Source organism: Equus przewalskii, chromosome X (genome assembly GCF_037783145.1).
Source record: "Equus przewalskii isolate Varuska chromosome X, EquPr2, whole genome shotgun sequence".
Lineage (NCBI taxonomy): Eukaryota > Metazoa > Chordata > Mammalia > Perissodactyla > Equidae > Equus > Equus przewalskii.
The window spans coordinates 90,008,958-90,028,713 of NC_091863.1; the positions used below are offsets into that span (position 1 = coordinate 90,008,958).

General features: G+C 43.1%; 1 protein-coding gene and 1 long non-coding RNA gene across 9 annotated transcripts in view; one reads left to right on the forward strand and one right to left on the reverse strand.

The window, feature by feature from the left end:
• The window catches only part of TRPC5 (transient receptor potential cation channel subfamily C member 5), a 270,884-nt gene that overhangs the window by 32,259 nt on the left and 218,869 nt on the right, over positions 1–19,756 (reverse strand). The window contains exon 8 of the mRNA XM_070603348.1: positions 10,310–10,505. Coding sequence (XP_070459449.1) covers positions 10,310–10,505 — 196 coding nt within the window. The remainder of the gene's footprint in view (positions 1–10,309; positions 10,506–19,756) is intronic.
• LOC139080857 (uncharacterized) overlaps positions 962–19,756 on the forward strand; it is a 69,791-nt gene continuing 50,996 nt past the window's right edge. For 5 of the 8 annotated variants that reach the window (XR_011535681.1, XR_011535682.1, XR_011535686.1 and 2 more), the window contains exons 1-2: positions 1,111–1,198; positions 1,988–2,102. This is a non-coding gene — a long non-coding RNA (uncharacterized lncRNA). Of the gene's footprint in view, positions 1,038–1,110; positions 1,199–1,987; positions 2,103–19,756 lie in introns of those variants that run through there. The other 3 variants (XR_011535688.1, XR_011535687.1, XR_011535684.1) reach the window with 1 other exon arrangement.

The following is a 19,756-nucleotide window of genomic DNA, read 5'->3' on the forward strand; positions in this document are numbered from 1 at the left end:
TCTATGAATCCTCTGAGATTTTACGCTAAATTTTATGCATTTTTGCTCATATGTGCATTTTTCTTGCCCATGTTGATTGGATTATCAAAGCAACCCATGATCCAAAAAAGATTAAGGGCAATCTTAAGGTAAAGAAATGAAATGCAAATAGTGAAATTTGAAACTGTAGTTCCATGGTTATAGACCCCATGAGAACTGGGACTGCATCTGCCTTCTTCACCTGTCACCTATTTTATCCCCAGCACCAAGAACATAGTGTGGTACATAGTAGTCACTTAATAAATATTTGTTAAAGTTATTCGTTTATCCATCCAAGAGATATTTATTGTCAATTTACTAAGTGAATGGATGAAAGAGTTAAGGACATCAGCCAGCAGATGGGCAGAGGTATTCTTTGGGCATTAGGTCCTTCCTGTCATTCTCATAGTTGGTCCTGTTTCATTTTGAGTTATGCAAGATAGTCTCCATGACAACTACTGATGTTCCTGACGAACATCCAGGACAGGTGAATCTGGAATGCAGAGGAGCAGCCCAGGCATCTGCCCTGTTTGGTTGCCCTTTAGCACAGGGAAACACAGTCCACTTCCCTTCATTTGTCCTCTCCCCATTCTCACTTGCATCTTTGTCAGTCATCAAAATCATTACCAGGCAGCAGCAGGCATCAAAGGCAGCAGAGACCTGCCAAAGTATACCCTCAGCATTTTGAGGCGAAGAGCTTTCATCCCCAGCAGATACGGGCTTCAGACAACTTGCTGACAAAACCAGGAGTGGGCATTGACGCAGAATAATGGAGGAATCCATTTCTGTGTCAGACCACCAGGGGGAGGGCCAGTGCCGGGCCAGGCAAGTTGCCAGGTCTGAAAAGTCAGCCTTTGGTGCCCCCTGCAGTGTTTGCAGAGGGAATGCTCCTCCCTCCTCCCCTGAAGCTGGACTTTGGACAGCCCATTGGCCTCTGTGGATACAATTTCAAGAGAGGCTTTTCGCATGCAAGAGCTGTCTGGGAAGGAACAGGGCTGAGAGGCCTTAAGGCAGGATGCGTAAGTTGAATGAAGAGTTCTTGTCATTCAAATGAGCTTGGTAGGGCAGAACTTTTTACCCTTTGTGGGTGTGGTGATCTCCGATGAATTGTCTGAATGCTTATTTGGGGAGGCTGGGAGTTAGGGGCAGAGCTGAGAAGAAATCAGAAGTTTGAAGTCTGGTGAGCATACTAAAGGAGAAAAAGAGAGCTACTGGGTGGATGAGTGGGGGAAATCTGAGCTCAGGGAAATGGATAAGGCACTTAGTCTCCAGAACCAAGGGAAAGACTCCTTAGAAGATCCCTCTGGTTAGAACTCAGGGGATAGTCAGGGGGCCAGCGAACCAACAGGAAGGGTGAAGCTGGGGGAGTCTGAGGTTGGGTGGGGGTGGGGTAGGGGGTGTGCATCAGGGTCTGGGGGTTGGGATGTAGGCTGGAAAAGAGGAGGTGTGGTATCATTGTAAGTTTGGGTCAGACAGACCTAACAGTGCCCTTATTAAGAGTGTACCATTGGGCAAGTCACTTTGATCTCTGTGCCTCAGTTTCTTCAACTATAAAATTGAATTGATAACAGTACATACCTCATAAGGTTGTTGTGAGGATTTAATGAGATAATATGTGTGAAAAGTATTTTGTATAGAGTCTGGCACATAATAAGTGCTCAATAAATGGTAGTTATTATTGATCCTAGTTAAGATGATGATAGGCGGAAAACAGTCCAGTGCCTGGCATTTAATAAAGGTTTGTTTATATGCCAGATATTCTTATTCATTGTACTGCTCTTACTGACTTCTCTAAGCCTTAGAACTGAAAAAGAGCTCAGCTTGGGCCTAGAGGTGGAGGCATGGGGCTTATCCGGGTAAGGCAGTTAGCTCGGGGTGCTGTGCTGAGCCAGGTAGACAACAGAATGAAGGCTCAGATGTGGGAAGCCACAAAAGCAGACTTCATCTCTTTTTTATTAATTTTCTAAAGGTGGGCTCTGAATTTTGTCGTCCAGCTCTTAGAGACGTGACTCCTCTACGTGCTTCTCCTCGTTGCTGGGGCATATTCTCTGTTGGTGCGGGGAGGACTTCATTCTGATTTGAAGGTATTTTTGTGGAGAATCAAAGGACTGGAGGCAGAAAGGAGTGAGGCCAGCTCCTACACTCTTACTGCCTCCAATAAACATCATGCCGATTCTTGCTGGTGTGCAAGCTATTTCCCTGCCAGAAATGAGATCTGAAAGCTACTTCCACTCCTCTGTCTTGCCAAATTTGACCTTCAAGGCTCAATCCAATTTGTACGTCCTAAACCAACTTCACAACAACCCAATTAGATAGGTACTGGTTGTGGTGCAGCCAGAAAAACAGAAATCACTCTCGGTCTTTCAAACATAGGGGCCGGCCCAGTGGCTGAGTGGTTAAGTTCACACGCTCCGCTTCAGCGGCCCAGGGTTTCGCTGGTTTGGATCCTGGGCACAGACATGGCACCTCTCATCAAGCCCTGCTGAGGCGGCATCCCACATGCCACAACTAGAAGGACCCACAATGAGAAGAATATACAACTATGTACTGGGGTGATTTGGGGAGAAAAAGCAGAAAAAAAAAAAGATTGGCAACAGTTGTTAGCTCAGGTGCCAATCTTTAGGAAAAAAAATAGGAGACTTCATACATGGATTGGTACACAGATTATGGAAGAACTAAGAAGCCAAACAGGCAACAGTGAGGCAACTCAGAGATTAGCAACAACAGGAAGCCCCTCTTGTCCCTAGAGTTGGAGGGACAACAGGAAGAGGTGGCGAGTGGTGTTACAAGAGCCCAAAGACTGGGGCTATCTGGCGGCAGCTAGAGCCAAGGAGGGGAAAAGCTGCAAAAGCTGCAAAAGCTGAGGCCAGGGAGGGAGGGGATGCCTGGTGGTAGTTTGAGGTGAGCCCCATAGGAAATACACCTGCTGCTGGAGGTGCCACAAAAAGTGAGGTTGGGGATGAGAAAGCAATATTCTAGCTTTTCATTTTCTTCTTACCTTCTGGTTGGTCAACCCTACCTAGAAGCCAAAGGGCAAGGGACTGTGAGGAATGTAGTTTCCTTGAGACAGAGCAGAGCAGGAAATGGACAGGGAATAAGACTAAGTAGCAGATGAATAAGCCTAATTATCATCCCCATTTTACCGAGCAATCAAATAAGGCAGAAGGAAGTCAAGTCGCCCCAAACCACACTAAGTGGCAGTCCAGGTTTCAAATCCAGGCAGTCTGACTACTCCTGAGCCCATGCTCTCTGTAATCACTGCTACTATATACTCACGATAATAGCACTATTGTTACTTTACTCATGTCAGACTTTTCCCTCTAAACTAGACTTTAAGCTCCCTTTTAAAGGCATCAACTGTATCTTTCCCTTTATATCCTTTATAGCACCTAGCCCTTATGTATTTTTCAGAACCTACCAGAAAATGTAGGTTGTAGATTGAAATGAGATTTTCAGCAGGGTTTCACAGGTTCCACATTACCCAAGGTGGTGGGGGGGCGGGGGGCAATGTCCTCTGTGGTTCTGAATCTTTGCTTTCTTGTTAGAGAAATGTAGCAATCCCTCATCAGAGTCCAGACAATGATGTGGCAACAGGGAAAAGCACAAGCTTCAATGAGGACAATCAATATCTAGATTGCTTGAGCGCATCTCAAAGGGAAGAGACAGTTATTAAAATTTGAAATGGCTCTGTTCCAATGTCATAAAATTTCTATAGCTTGATTTGAGCAACTCCTTCACTTGGAATAGGGCTATGCTATCCCATAGACTTACAGCTTCCATGTTTTGGACTGTTCTGTGGGACTGAAAGCTGACAGGGTTTGTTTTGTTCTGTTTTCTTAAGAAACAGTTCTTGGGAGCTAAGAGACAGACATAGGTAGGTTGGATGAAGCGTCAGTGACTCCTATCCTAATGAAATCTTTAGTCACTGGAACAGGTAGGACAAGGAGATTGGATAGTTCAGAGTTGTGATATAACTGGAGAAGGAAAGAAGGTGTGCTGGGGACCTTGTAATGAAGTGCATTTCGGGTGCTTCTTGGCCTCAAGGTAAGCGTCTATGTGATAGGTTAGTGGTTCTGTGTTTGGGTCTTGGGGTTACACTACTTCAATTGAAATCCAGTCTCTACCACTCTCTAGCACATGACCTTATCAGTATACCGGGAATAATACAGTATTATAATATAGTGGATTATCCTGATTTTTCTCCTACCTCTCTGGTTGTTCTTTCTTAGTCTGTTTGGGAGATCTATCCTGTCTTTCCTAGAGCACTAAAGTGCTCTAGGCCTCATTTTTGGACCTCTTCTGTTTTTCTACCAACACTCACTCCCTTAGTGATCTTACCAAGTCCTACAGCTTTAAATACTATGCACATGCTGATGACTCCCAGATCTCTATCTCCAGCCTGGACCTCTCCTCTAGACCTGTAGACCGCTGCCTACCCAACATCTCCACTCAGATGTCTAACAGGCATTTGCAACTCCAGTGCCTAAAACTCAACTCTGGATCTCTGCCCCCTCCCAAGCCTGCTCCTTTCCCACTCTTCCCCAACTCAGTAAGGGATAACTCTACTCTTCCAGTTACTCAGGCCCAAAATCTTGGTGTCATCCTTAACTTCTCTCTTTTGCTCACACCCCACATCTGATCCATCAGCAAACTGGATCTATTTTTGAAATATATCTAGAATCCAACACTTCTCATTGAGTCCATCATGAACACCCTGGTCTAAGCCACCATCAGCTCTTGTTTTGGTTAATGCGGAGGTCTTATAATTGGTCTCTCTGTCTTTGCTGCTGCGTCACTTCTGTCTTTTCTCAACCAGCCACAGCAATCTTATTAAAATGAAAGTTAGATCATGTATCTCCTATGCTCAAAACCCTCCCACGGCTCCCCATTTCACTCACAGTAGAAGCCAAAGTCTTTACAAAGGTCTCTTAGGCCCTGCACGATCTGTTCTTCACGCCTATTAACTCTCTGACCTCATCTCCTACTTCTCTCTGCTTTGTGTACTCCACTTCAGTCACACTGGCCTTCTTTGCAAGGCTGAAATCAAGGTGTCAACGTGGCTGAGCTCTAGAGGCTCTGGAGAAGAATCTGCTTCCAAGTTCACATACATTGTTGGCAGAATTAATTTCCTTGTGGTTATAGGACTGAGGTCCCCATTTTCTTACAGGATGTCAGCTGGGGGCCACTCTCATCTCCTAGAGACCATCTGCATTTCTTATCACATGGTTTCCTCCATCTTCAAGCCAGCAATGGCACATCAAATCCTCCCTGTGTTTCGAATCTCTGACATCTTTTTCTGCCACGAGCTGAAAAATACCCTGCTTTTAAAGGACTCATGTGATTAGATTAGGCACACCTGGATAATCTCTCCGATTAGTAAACTTAATTACATGTGCAAAATCCCTATTGCCATGTAAAGCAACATATGTGCAAGTGTGTTATCTCATCATATTCACAGTCCTGACAATTAGGGTGGGAAATCTTGGGGGAGCGTTTTAGGATTCTGCCTACCACAATGATATTCAAGAAACTGACCAATCAGAATGTATGCCACCAATAGCACTGGAGCAGGGGCATGAAAAATACCTGCAGTTCCAGGTGTTACCCTTTACTTGCTGGATTGTGAGGTGGTCGGGGGGGTGGGGGGTGGGAGTGTCCCAGAGGCAACAGCTGGAGTGACAGCTATTTAATAACTGGTATGGAAATATTTCAAAATTTTGACAACTGTGTGCTCTATCAGTACATAGCAGTTGTTATCTGCCTGGTTAGAGGGTTACAAATCATGGTGTAGTGTGTGAAGCACTGCTTTCTTCTCTATGCTCTGAGAGTCTGAGGTTGGTCTCAGATGACTGGGGGAGGGCAGGGTGACCACCTGCCCTCCTTGGCGCTTTGATGATGTACAGCAGCCCCTTCCAGCCTTGCCTGCTGTCTTTGCAGTGCTGGGTCTGTTCTGATGAATGTCTTCATTTGCATGGCTGTCTTCTGCAGTGGGAGAGCCCATGTATCATCTGAGCCTCCAAATGCTGCCACCCTAAGGGAGACAACTAATCCTATGTATTTGGGTTCTTCTGAAGCCGTCCAGCAGATGTGGCTCAGTGAGGCAAGTGCTATTTACTTACTCTCAGTGTTAGAGTGAATGCTCCACAGCAACCAAAGAAACGGAGGGTTCTTATTAACTTGCTGAATGAGGCTATATCACGGATATCATGAGCCTCATGTTTTAGAAGGACCAACCTCAGGCAACAGAGATGCCCCGTGTGGGTGAGTTGGGGGTAGGAATAGGGCCTAAGGTCAATGAACTTTGTGGGACTGATCTCTCTCTTCCACCTAATATTTTTATATGGGTGAGTTGGATTAAAATGGCATCAGGGGCAGTTTCACTTGATGGAACTGGGAGCATACACATCAGGAACATCAGTGACAAGGTGGGTTTGTTGAAAGAAGTGTCACAGAGGGAAATAAGCAGCTTGAGGGAGATATAAATGTTTGCTAATTGCAAACAACAATAATAATATACAATATGGCTGGCTTCACCTGCTGATGCTTGCTGGGACCACAGAGCGCAGGCTTGGAGTGATTCCCTACTTCCCCGTATCTTGAGGCTGACTCTACGCACTATTGCAGTGGAGCCTTCTCTGGCGTAGAAATACAAATTGCCATAGAGCCATATATCCACTCCACCAACAGCTCTGCAGCCTGCACAGAACACTGAGAAACGGCTCAACTGTTCAAGCGATTGCTATTACCTGGTGTTCTTGAGCCCTGTCCTAGAATGTACACTGGACAGGGTCACAGCGAAGCAAGTCAACAACTGAGCCTCTACTTAGATTGCGTCAGCCTATGATACCTTTTGAAGTAGGAGAGATTTATCTTCAGTGGCTTCCCTTCCTGTAACCTTTCCCCCATATCAGTCAAACCTATTTGCTGGGCTTTACCACTTAAACAGATGCAGATATTTTTGCAATCAGGGTGTCCCATATCAGGATCCCACAGGATTCAGTTCCAAATGATAAAGACACATTACCAGAGGATCCCAAGGCAGCAGGTAGTATTCAAGACCCCATTCAGGCCGTCTCCATACAACCCACCCCCTCCCCAAGCCAAGGTGTTTTCTTCAAGTGCAGCAATAGGTGGCATTAAAACACAACTTACTACCAGCAGGCGGTGACAAGAGAGCTGGAGTTGATGATTGCCACCCTTCCTAGCAAAATGTCACTGAGCTCTGTGGGAGACACTACAGCCCTGCATTAGGTGACAAGAAAATCTCTCCCTTTTCAACTGCCCTTAGGAGCATTCAGTTGCAAGACACCCAAGGAGAAAATGACAAATGCCTCAGCATGAATACTGCCATCATTGACAGGAGTAGGGGGTTAGGATGCCAGACATAGGGGCAGAAAAATAACCCCCTGAGATTCTATGCCTATCTCCCTTATAGAGACAGACTAAGAGTGAGCACAGATTATTTCAGAGTTCTTAGTCTAGTTGGGTTTGAACTATCTGGTTTGGGGAAAGAATGAAATTGAACTATATTACATTTCCAAAGCAACAGATGAATAGAATTTCAGAGCTAGAAAGGACATTGCAAGCCTATCCTGTTCATCTGTAGACACCCAGACTCACAGGATACTAGAGCTGGCAGGGATATTAAAAACCATCGAGTCAGATATACAAATGGCCAACAGGTACACGAAAAGGTGCTCAGCATCACTAATCATCAGGGAAATGCAAATCAAAACTACAATGAGATATCATATCACATCTGTTAGGATGGCTATCATCAAAAAGACACGAGAGAACAAGTGTTGGTGAGGATGTGGAGAAAAGGGAACGCTTGCACACTGTTGGTGGGATTGTAAATTGGTGCAGCCGCTATGGAAAACAGTTTGGAGGTTCCTTAAAAAATTAAAAATAGAACTATCATATGATCCAGCAATTCCACTTCTGGGTACATATCCAAAGGAAATGAAATCACTATCTTGAAGAGATACCCCATGTTCATTGCAGAATTATTCACAATAGCCAAGACATGGAAACAATGTAAGTGTCCATCAATGGATGAAAGGATAAAGAAAATATGATATATATATATATATGTACACAATGGAATATTATTCAGCCATGAGAAAGAAGGAAATCCTGCCATTTATTTCAACAGGGATGAAACGGGAGGGAATTATGCTAAGTGAAATAAGTCAGACAGAGAAAGACAAATACTGTATGATCTCAGTTACATGTGCAACCTAAAAAAGCCAAACTCAGGGGCCGCCCTGGTGGTACAGCGGTCAAGTTTGCATGTTCTGCTTCTTGGCGGCCCGGGGTTCGCCGGTTCGGATCCCGGGTGTGGACATGGCACCGCTTGGGAAGCCACACTGTGGTAGGCATCCCACATATAAAGTAGAGGAAGATGGGCATGGATGTTAGCTCAGGACCAGTCTTCCTCAGCAAAAAGAGGAGGACTGGCAGTAGTTAGCTCAGGGCTAATCTTCCTAAAAGAAAAAAAAAGCCAAACTCACAGAAACAGAGAGTAGAATAGTGGTTACCAGGGGCCTAGGGCTGAGGGAAATGGGGAGATGTTGGTCAAAGGGTATAAACTTCCAGTTAGAAGATGAATAAGTTCTGGGGAACTAATGTACAACATGGTGACTATAGCTAACAAGACTGTATTGTATACTTGAAAGTTACTGAGAGCATATCTTAAGTGTTCTCACCACAAGAAAAAGTAATTTACGTGAGGTGATGGATGTCTTAACTAACCTTGTTATGGTAATCATTTTGCAAGATATTTGTGTATCAAATCATCACATTGTCCACTTTAAACTTACACAATGTTATATGTCAATTACAACTCAATAAAACTAAAAAAACACCATCCATTTCAACCCCCTAATTCTTTGGATGAAGAAACTGAGGTCCAAAAATGGAAAGTAAGTTACCCCAGGTCACACAGTTATAAATGACAGAACTAGGACTAGAGTCCCTGGTCTTCTAGCTCCTAATACATTTTTTCACTATACTCCCCTCCCATATTCCCCACCTAAATACCTAAGATCTAAACCATCCTAGTCGATAATTTTATATTCTGATTTTTTAAACTCTCCAGTGAGAGAAATTCTACAAACCCACCTAGAGGAATATACTTCATTGCCATTTATGGCTAGGATAACCCCAAAGTCTCCCACTACAACATAAACCCATTCCTTTTTGGTTTGTCCTTAGTGGACATGGATCACAGATATTCACTACCACCAATAATATTTATAAAATATGGACAATATCTGTGTACATATGTGAGTATTTATATACACACACATATACATACATATGTAACCAATAATTTAAGCTTCTTTTCTATAGGTTAACTGACTCCTCAGTGGCAAAACAAATCTGAGAAATAGCATCTATGAAAGAAGAAAGGACTCAGGTCTTTTCTTTCTATGCCTTCTCTGCTATAGCAAAAACTTTCAGCAACAGATGGACCCACGGGGATGATCTAGTTACTTGATATGAGCTAAATGTCCAAATTCACTGGTACTCAACTAAACAGGACCTCAGATAGTCAGAACTCCTTTGTTGATACTCCATTTCTATAAATGATAGGCAGATCATAAGAAAATAAGCTAAAGTTAGATATTTACATCGGCATCAAAAACCAGGGCAGAGTTTGGACAGATCCCATGTCCTAATACTTTTGCCATTTCTTGTTTAGAGTAATAAACACTGCTGATCCAAATGGTAACATGATGGTCTAAAAAGATTCAGTGATGGACTCTACTTAAGAGTGTCTCACAGTGGATTGCAGTTACTCATATATTCTTGATCAAAGAATAGCTACTCTCTGTCTGAGAAGGTTGTCCTTGGCAATGAAATGTTCAATTTGGGGAGGGATATGTTTGGAGTGAAGAGAGATAAGGCCCTCCTGCCTGGAGAACCGGAACAGCTCAATCAACCCTGGAGATTAGTGAGATGACAAGTTGTAGCCAAACTGTGCTCATACTTCCTGAGCTCTCCTTACTAAGGCAAGAAAATGGATTCAGAGATTTAAAAATATTTTTAATACGTAACCAGAAAGTCTTACTAACTAGAACTTCTTCTTCTAGGTTACTGAGATTCAAAGCACTAAGAGTCCAAACTGAGTTGCCTTGGAAAGAAAAAATTCAATCTAACAACTGGGAAAGCTAGTGTAAAATAATTGAGGCATACAGGCTGTTTCATTGAGCTTCCAATGGGCACCATGTCAACACAACCATTTCTGAAACCAAGGTCACTACCCTTGTAAAGCAAAGCTACTCACAGCAATAAGCTGGTAGGAGTTGTTCATCATGGCGATCAGCATGTTCAGCAGCACTACCAGGGAGATGACGTTGTACGTCCCAAACATGGTAGCTCCCACAAACTCTGTGAACTCGTGTCTCGCTTTCACATTGGTGACATAGAGATTTAAAAGGCCAAATACAGACCAGAAGAGTGACTGAAGGGTTTCAAAGAGCCTGAAAGAGATCAAAGAGCAGATTAGTTAATTCTCTACGAAGAGTAAGAAAAGAAAGCAAAAACGTGAAGTGATGTGCTTTACGAGGGGGCTGCCAGATTGGCACCTCAACGGGTAGACTGAGGATCTCACACATTTTGGTCTCTTCTCCAACACAAACCAGCCAGGTCAGTTTGTTTCTGCGTCTTATGCTGTGTCTTTCCACGTGGAATACCATTTCCCTCTTCTCAGTCTACACAGAGCCTAAATTTTTCAAAAACGTATTTCAAGGGCTACTTCCGCTACCAAACTTTCTCCTTCTTCTTCAGACCACCTTTCTAATTACATAGAGGCAGGAAATGCAGTGGTTAAGAATATGGTGCTTGGGTTAAATTTCTCTGGATTAAAATCTCAGCTCTGACACTTGCTGAGTAAACATTTCTGATACTTCTTTTGTGGTTCCCACAGGGCCCAGAATGGTGCTCAGCTCAGTGGAGGAAGCTTAAGGTTTCTTGAATTAACACTTTATATGGATAATTTTTTTTTAAAAGATTGGCACCTGAGCTAACAACTGTTGCCAATCTTTTTTTTCCTGCTTTTTCTCCCCAACCACCCCCCCCCCAAGTACATAGTTGCATATTTTAGTTGTAGGTCCTTCTAGTTGTGGCATGTGGGACACTGCCTCAACGTGGCCTGATGAGTGATGCCATGTCCATGCCCAGGATCCGAACTGGCGAAACCCTGGGCCACTGCAGTGGAGCGCGCGAACTTAACCACTGGGCCACGGCGCTGGCCCCCTGAATAATTTTTAATGTTACATGAACTAACCATTATTGAGAACTTACTATATAAGCATACTAGGCACTTTTACACACATTGTCATTATGATCCTTCTAAAAACTTTATCGTTACTGCTGAGGAAACAGAGCTTAAGAGACTGAGTGACTTACCCAAGGTCATCCTGCCACAAGAGCTAAGCCAGAATTCAAATCCAGGTCTGTCTGACCTCCTCAAATCACTGCATTATTCTATATTAGATGGCTTCACAAATTACTGTTTCCTCTCATAGTCTCCTCATCCAAATGTGTAACTTTGCAATGATTTTTTTGGTGTCTAGGGTTTCCTTTGTCTTATATTCAGAAATCTGTGCATACAGCAATAAAATGCTGCTAGCTTATGGGTGGCACAAATCAACCATTTCCCAAACACACAGAAGAGGTGCAGAACATAAGAAATGCTACTTTAAGAATGTATGTACTTTTCCCATTGCTCAAAATGTGCTGTTTTCAGAGTCCAGTGTATTTTGAGAGGTTTAGGGGTTTGTTCTTGGGTTCATTTTGGGGGTGTGTGGGAAATGTTTTAAAGATTCCTTCTGTCTGGGAGTGGTCGTCCTCAGGATCTTTGTATGGCTGTCTCCTTATCATCAATGAAGTCTCAGCTCAAATGTCACTTTCTCAGAGAGGTTTTCCTTGGTCACTCTACCAAAAGCAGCTCTGCCAATTATTCTCTATCCCATTGTTTTGTTTAATTTTCTTTGTAGCACTAAACACTCCCTAAAATTATATTATTAAATAATATTTTGTTTAAATGTTTATTTTCTGCCTGTCCCTGTTAGAATGTAAGTTCTATGAGGGCAGAGACATACAGCTACTATGTACCTGGCACAAAATAGGCACTCAATTATATTTGTTGAATAAATGAATGAATACATGTTAACTATTACTATTACTGTTATCAATGGATTAAAGTCTGGAAGATTCTGGTCCCATTGACAATTGCACAGTCAGTAGGCTGCACAATGGGGTCAGTTCATGTTTTTTTCTCTTTGAGGAAGATTAGCCCTGAGCTAACTGCTGCCAATCCTCCTCTTTTTGCTGAGGAAGACTGACCCTGAGCTAACATCCATGCCCATCTTCCTCTACTTTATATATGGGATGCCTACCACAGCATGGCTTTTGCCAAGTGGTGCCATGTGTGCACCCGGAATTCGCGCCAGTGAACCCTGGGCCGCAGAGAAGCGGAACGTGCAAACTTAACTGCTGTGCCACCGGGCCAGCCCCAGGGTTAGTTCATTTTGATGAAGGCTGTGGTCTGCGCTGGCCTGACTCTCAGGGGCCTTCTTAGAGGGCTGCCTGGGCAAAATGCACATGGCTCTTTTCAATCTGTTGAACGGCTCTTCTCTGATCATCATAGGTAATGTCTTATGATCTTTTCCGCATCACATTGCTTGCGAGCTAGCCTAGAAGGAAGTTTGCTTTTTGTTTGATGAAAGTAAGTGCCAGTTGGTGAAGAATTTGAGAATCTACTGTAAGATGAGAGTCTGGAGTTCAGGGGCCAGGGCACAAGAATCAGAACATGGCAAGTCAGACTTATCACAGGATCTGAATTTCCAGGAGACTCTGCAAGTCAGGGCCAGGCAATACAATGCATCACAGAGCCAGGCAGAGGATCAAAAAATGGAAAAAATTATGGAGTTCAGGAGTCTGGTCTGATGAGAAGGGCAGAGCCAGGACCTGGTAGTGTCCATTAGAAGTTAGGGCAGGCGGGAGTCCAGCAATGGCACAAGCAGCTAGTCCAGCAGCTGGATAACAAAAGCAGGAGCAGATGCGATTCAAAAAAACAGAAGCAGCTGCAGCAAATAGAAATGACATTCTGAAGAACCAGAGTCCCTGGAAGTTGAATGACCTTGAATACAGAAAACATTCAATAAGTGTTTATTGATTGCACGACAGGCAACAAGGACACAATCCAGGGCAAGTATGTCATCAACATGTTGTTAGGGTCTTACTTAATTGGTTGCTTCTCCAGAATGGTTACATTCCTCATCCCCACCTCCATAATAGTTAAAATTGCGATGGTTAATGCTTGAGATAGAGTTTATTACTAGCTGTTCCAATGACCGATACAAAGATGCCCAAAGTGAAAGTCCAGGCATTTAAAAATCTGCCCTCAACTGCAGTGATATTCTAGTCAGGGAGACCCTAGAGACATAATTGTACAAGAGAGGAAAAAAGGAGAAAAGATCATTCCTCAGTTTGGGTGGTTAGTAGTGAGAATGCCTTCATTGTGGTGCACAAAATGTTACACTGTGGTCTGGCCACTAGGAGAAGCTGGCTTGTTGAAAGGCATGGCCAGGTAAAATGGGCAACTGGCAAGTGGGCTGGATAAAAGCAATTTGGTGAGACTTCTATGGGAAGCTCTGTGGCTTCTAGATTCAATTGAATTCACAGAGAAAGAGCCACTACCTTGGAGGGCCATTAGTTGGTGGCCAGGTCCATAATAAAATCATCACAGGAATGCAAAGACTTGTTGATCAAACCCCAGAATCCTAATACCAAAAAATATCTTTTTGATTTGAAAGGAAATGATTTTAGAGAAAACCATCAGTCCATTTTTATTTAGCAGAGAGTAAACAAACATATGGAACATGCTAGCTTAAGAAGGGACACAAAGTAAAGATACAAAGATTCAAGAGGACTTGATATTAAATGTATGGAAGCCAAATCTGTGACAGATGGTTAAGGGGGAATTTGTGCATGTTGGGAGCCATCCATAAATAGTTCACAAAACAAAGAGGGACACAGCAGAATAGAGATAGGAACTGCAGTCCTCTGAACACTTGCTGAATGCCTCATCTGTGAGATGAGGAGTTAATCTTTCAAAAGGTAGAAGGAGTATGGAGAGGATTTACCCCTCTGGACTTAACTCAGACCACTGAAGAAGAATGGGAGGGTGTACTGGGAGAGAAAGCCTCCTTGGGAGAAAGCAGTGACCTCACCCTTATATCACAAGCTGTGCTGTGATAACCCAAATGGAGCAAAGGCACAGTTATCACTTGGGCCTCATCCCTACCCATTCTGCAGTACCTGGATCTGCAATTTCTCATTTCACCATGTCTTTGGCAAGCTTCTAAGTCTGGATGGAATGCTCCTACCCTGCTCCCAACCTCTAGCCTCCACTTCCATCCTGTCTCCTTCTCTGCCCAACTCCTGTTTGACCTGCCAGGCTCAGCTGAAGCCCCACCTCCTCTAGAAGGCTGTCCTGAGTCCTTTCCTACGAGGTGGGGTTAGATGCTCCTCTTTCGTCCTCCCATAGCATCTTAACCTTATTCCATAAAGGCACATATCACACTATAGAGGCAGTAGAGGGAAATGGCTAAGAGCAAACTTTAGACTCCTCCACTTATTAACTATTTGACTATGGGAAAGTTACATGACCTCTTTCAACTTTGTTTCCTCATCTCTAAAATGGATATTGATAGGATAAATACTAATTGCTAACATTTATTGTTCTCTTACTCCATCCCAAGTGTTTTGCATGTATTGTAATATTTGATTCTCAGAATAAGCCTATGAATTAGCTACTATTATTCTTCTGTTTTTTCAGAGAAGAAAATAAGGCACAGAGTGGTCACACAGGCAGGAAATAGCAGAGGTAGGATTTGCACCCAGCTTTTCTGACTCTGAAGCCTTCACACTTAACCACCTTACTCTATCACATAAGATACTGCATGTAATGCACTCAGCGTTGTGCTCAGCATACAGTAAGCATTAAGAATGGCAGCTATTATAATTGTTTACTTGTGTTCTCCATTAGACTATGAACTTCTTGAAGACAAGGATGCCATCTTACTCAGTATCGTCATTGCCTGGCACATATTAGTTGCTGAATAAATGTTTGTTGAATAAATCTAGAAAAGATAACAGGAGAAGAATATAACTAAGGAAAGTACAAATGAGTGGCAATTTCCTGTGATGACTGTAGCAGGAAGGCTATGAACTGAAATTAGGGGGGAAAGCTGGAGACAATAAGGACCTTTAAAACCTAGTCAGAACAAAAAGAAGGGCCTTTAATGGGGACTGAGTTTGTATTCATGTAATTAAGATGGGAAACTATGGGCTGAATGTTGGGTAGAGAAGTCACCACTGATTAAGTCGGAATAGTCACAAATGAATGGTAATGGTCTACAAGGAAGTCCCAAGTGACTTGCTAGGTCATGGCTCTGTCCTATTTAGCTTTACCTGTATTCATGATTATTGCAACTTTGCACAACAAATTTTACATACCTTTACAAAACCAGTCTTACACTTGCATCCCTGGATAAAAGCGTAGACTGGAGCTTGTATGCCTGGATTGAAATCCTGCCTCTGCCCTTACAGTCTATGTGACTAGGGGCAGCCTACTTAATTGCTTTGTACCCTAATTTCTCCATCTGTAAAATGGGTAATAGTAACAGTGCCTACCTTATGGCATGGCTGTGAGGATTAAATGCGTTAATTTATGTAAAGCTCATTTTGTAATAACGCCTGGACTTAGCGCTCAGCAAATATTATTTTTATGACTATTATTAACCTTCCACCTAAATACAACCTTGTCGTTGTGTTCCGTTTCTTGATTGTCTTTACAGACTGTCATCCTTTTGCATATCTATTTGCACATAGTTGCAATCATAGTGTACATAATTGCTGTGTTTTTAAAAATTACATATTTTGCATATATACAGAGTCCTCATAAGTATCGGTTTAACAGCTGCCCAATGTTCTACCCAGTGATTACCAAGCCTGTCTGACAGTTTTATCAATGCTCTGGATGAGAATAGATGGCAAGCTTCTTAGATCTTCAGATGACACAAGACTGGGAGAGATAGCTAATAGATTGGATGACAGGATCAAGATTCAGAAAGATTTCAACAGCCTGAGCAATGAGCTGGAACTAACAAGATGAAGTTTCATAGGGATCAACATAGAGCTTTACTCTCAGGGTAAGTGGCCAAGTACAGGATGAGGGAGGTAGGAGAAAGGCCAAGGGTTTTTGCTGACAGCAATTTCAAAGTGGATCAGCAGAGTGACAGAGCTGGCCAGATACTTCAGCTATACAAGAAGGGCAGCAGCAGAAGTAAATCTTCTAGAATTAAAGACAGGATTGCTACTGGACTTCATCCTTCACTCACTTAATTGTTAAATGGGCATGTTAAACACCTTTATGCCCTAGGCCCTCTATGGTAGGTGCAAGGCTTACTAAGGTGGGGGTCTCAGTCTGGTGGGTGAAAGAGACAACAGATGACTAAAATACAACAGGTTATCTATTATGATGGAGATGTGCCTAGAATGTTACAGGAAACACAGAAGGAGCCTGTAACTGAGAGTGGGTTTGGAGTGGGTAAGAAAAGTCTTAAAAAAGCAGGAAACGCTTTGGCAGAGGCTTGAAGGATGGGTAAGAATTTTCCAGGCCAGCCAGGTGGGGATGGGCATTCTAGGTAGAGGAAATGGCGTGTGATACGCAAAGGCCTTTAGGGCCGAGATGCTCTCCTGTAGTTGGGGAAAGGCAAGATGTTGACTACGGAGGAAAGGAGTGAGAGGCTAGAGAGGTGGGGTCCAGATTACCAAACCCTGTGTGCTATGGAAAAGGGGTGGGTTTTACACTGGAGAAGATTCAGATACCTGGTGGGCATGAAGCCAGGGATGACAGAATGAGGCTGGTATTTAGAAAGAAACTTCTGTGTGGCAGGTGGGAAATTGTTTGGAGGAAAGATAAGACAGGAGGAAAGAAGACCAGTTAAGCATAAAACAGTTATTGGAAGAGATGATTTAGGCTTGAACCAAGACAGTGTGGGGTGTATATGTGTGTGTGTGTGTGTGTGTGTGTGTGTGTGTGTGTGTGTGTGTTTGTGTATAGAGAAAATGGATTCAAGAAATATTTAGGAAGTAAGACTGACAGGACTGAGTGAGAGACTGGATGTGTTACATGAGGGAAAGAGTGAGCATCTCAGATGACTCCTAGGATTCTGGCAGGTGTTATTTAATAAGATGAGGAATTAAAGGGGAAAAACTTTTTGGGTGGAGATATGGAGATAAGAAATTTAGTTGTAGGCATTGTGTCTGAGAGGCTTGTGGTGCAGCCAGGTGTATTCAGGAGGCATCTGCAGTTGAGGGCCAGGACCTCAGAAGGAGATGCAGGACTGCAAGTTAGCTTCTTGCCACTTCCATCTTTTTCTTTCACGAGTCCCGTGCTCTCAGAATGATGTTTTTCCAATTGCTTCCCTCTATAGCAGATGTAGGCAAGGTACTCCCAGTATGGAATACTGAACTCCAACCAAGAGTACTGTCATGTGGTTGTCAACAAGGACAATGAGGTCCCCTTGAATTGTGTGCTCAGGGAGAAATATATATACATATATATATTTGTACATATGTATACATATGTACAAATATAAATACATTATTATAAATTAAATACATATGTATATATATTTAAGCTGAAGAATAGAAATGGCATCTCTTGAAAGTCAGAAGGAAAAGGATGACAATAAGCTGATGCCGTAATTTATGTCAGGTAAATAAATGAGCTCACTTTCTCCTTCTCTAAAAGCTGAGGTTTCTGACGCTCTGAGTAGCATATATTTTAGCAGACATTATAAATGCCAGAGATGAGGCATTTAAAAGAAAGCATAAATCTGAGTCAGACCTCTATGAAGAAAAAAATAATTAGCAGTAGAAAAGCTGTGGTAAAATTACTGCTGATTTGGCCCCAGCACTATGATGCTTCTTCATACCTGACACCCCAAGATAGAATTTCGTGTATGACAGATGCCCATTCTTGTCAATTGTCCCTGCTGGGCAAATGATGGAAGCAAAATGTCAGTTGGCAACAGGGTGTTTATAATCACTACAAACTTGCAAGGAAGCATTTCATAAACTTCCTTAGCAGAGTTCACATGAAAGGGTAATTGGCAGGGACCTGGCCTCCTGGAAAGCACCTTGCATTCAGGTGTTCAACTCTGTCAAAGGCTTTGATGGGAACAAATGCAGTCTCCTGGTGCTCAAGCCACTACAAAATTGCTCTTTATATTGAAAACAGATTGATGTGAGTTCTGAGTCTAGAGTAACGCAGAAGAGGAAGCAGTTCCTAGTCAAGAGGCACTAGCAAGGTGACCAGTTGCCATTATACACTCCTGATTGTATAGTACTCTCTCTTTGTCAACCCATTTTGGCCTCTTTTCCCTTTCAGCTGAGTCTGGTTCTCCCATCCAAGATTTTACCCTGAGTTCTGGGAAGAGAGGCAAGGCTTGTGGCCTAGTGGAGGGGGTGGGTGCTGCAAAATGGGCAAGGGAGTGAGCCAACATTTTTCAAACTCTGTTCTTTTTTTTTTTTTTTTTGAGGAAGATTAGCCCTGAGCTAACATCTGCTGCCAATCCTCCTCTTTTTGCTGAGGAAGACTGGCCCTGAGCTAACGCCCATGCCCATCTTCCTCTACTTTATATGTGGGACGCCTGCCACAGTATGGCTTGCCAAGCGGTGCCATGTCTGTACCTTGGATCCGAACCGGCGAACCCCAGGCCGCCGAAGCGGAATGTGCGCACTTAACCACTCCGCCACCGGGCCAGCCCCTGAAACTCTGTTCATTAAAATATCATCCTGGCCAATACATTTGGGAAAACCTCTCCCTACACTGGAGATTCACAATGGAATGTCTCTGAGAAGTCCTGCATTGAAGAAACCTTTTTAATTTTGTCTTAGCATTTCCCAAACTCATTCCATCATAGATCTTGTTTTCATATCTATTAATATCTCTGTGAACTGTGGTTATCTGTAAGCCACTTTAGGAAATGCTGCTAAAGGCAAATAATAGGGGTAGGCTACATAGCATTGTTTTTTTTCCCCTCTCTATTGGTGCAACTTGAGGTCAAATAGAAAACTCTTTTTTTTCCTGGCCTTTGTTATTGAACACATTTCTAGAATGTCTGAGTCTGCTGAACTGCCTTAGTTTATAGAGTTAAACAGAAAAATTCTATCTTGGTTTAATGACTAAGAATCTCTCAGAACCTTGGGGTCATTGCTGTGGATACTAGTGATGAGTGGCACTCTCTAGAACTGGGGACAGAGACGGACAAGGTCGAGTATACTGAGTCCACAGTAAGCCCAGGACTGCTTCTGAAACCTAAGAGATTTCCTGACATGTGCTTATTTTCTTTCTCTTGTCTATTTCCCCTAACAGTGATTTGTCAGAAAATAAAAGCCATTCTGGAGCCTTGAAAGTCCTAAAGAAGTAGGTGTCGAGTTTACAAAGAAAAGGCACAGGGGTTCAATGTGTCTGGAGGCAGTAGACTCATGGACAGAGAGTCATGAGCTGTCTCCTGTGTCCCAAGTGGGAATGGGAGATATTTCCAATCAGTGCTTGGTGCCCTTTGGCCCACCTGAAACCTTAAATCAATCTCAGAAGGTGAGTGGACTCTAATCTTGCCTGCAGCCTGTCCCCTCTCTAGCTTACTCCTGT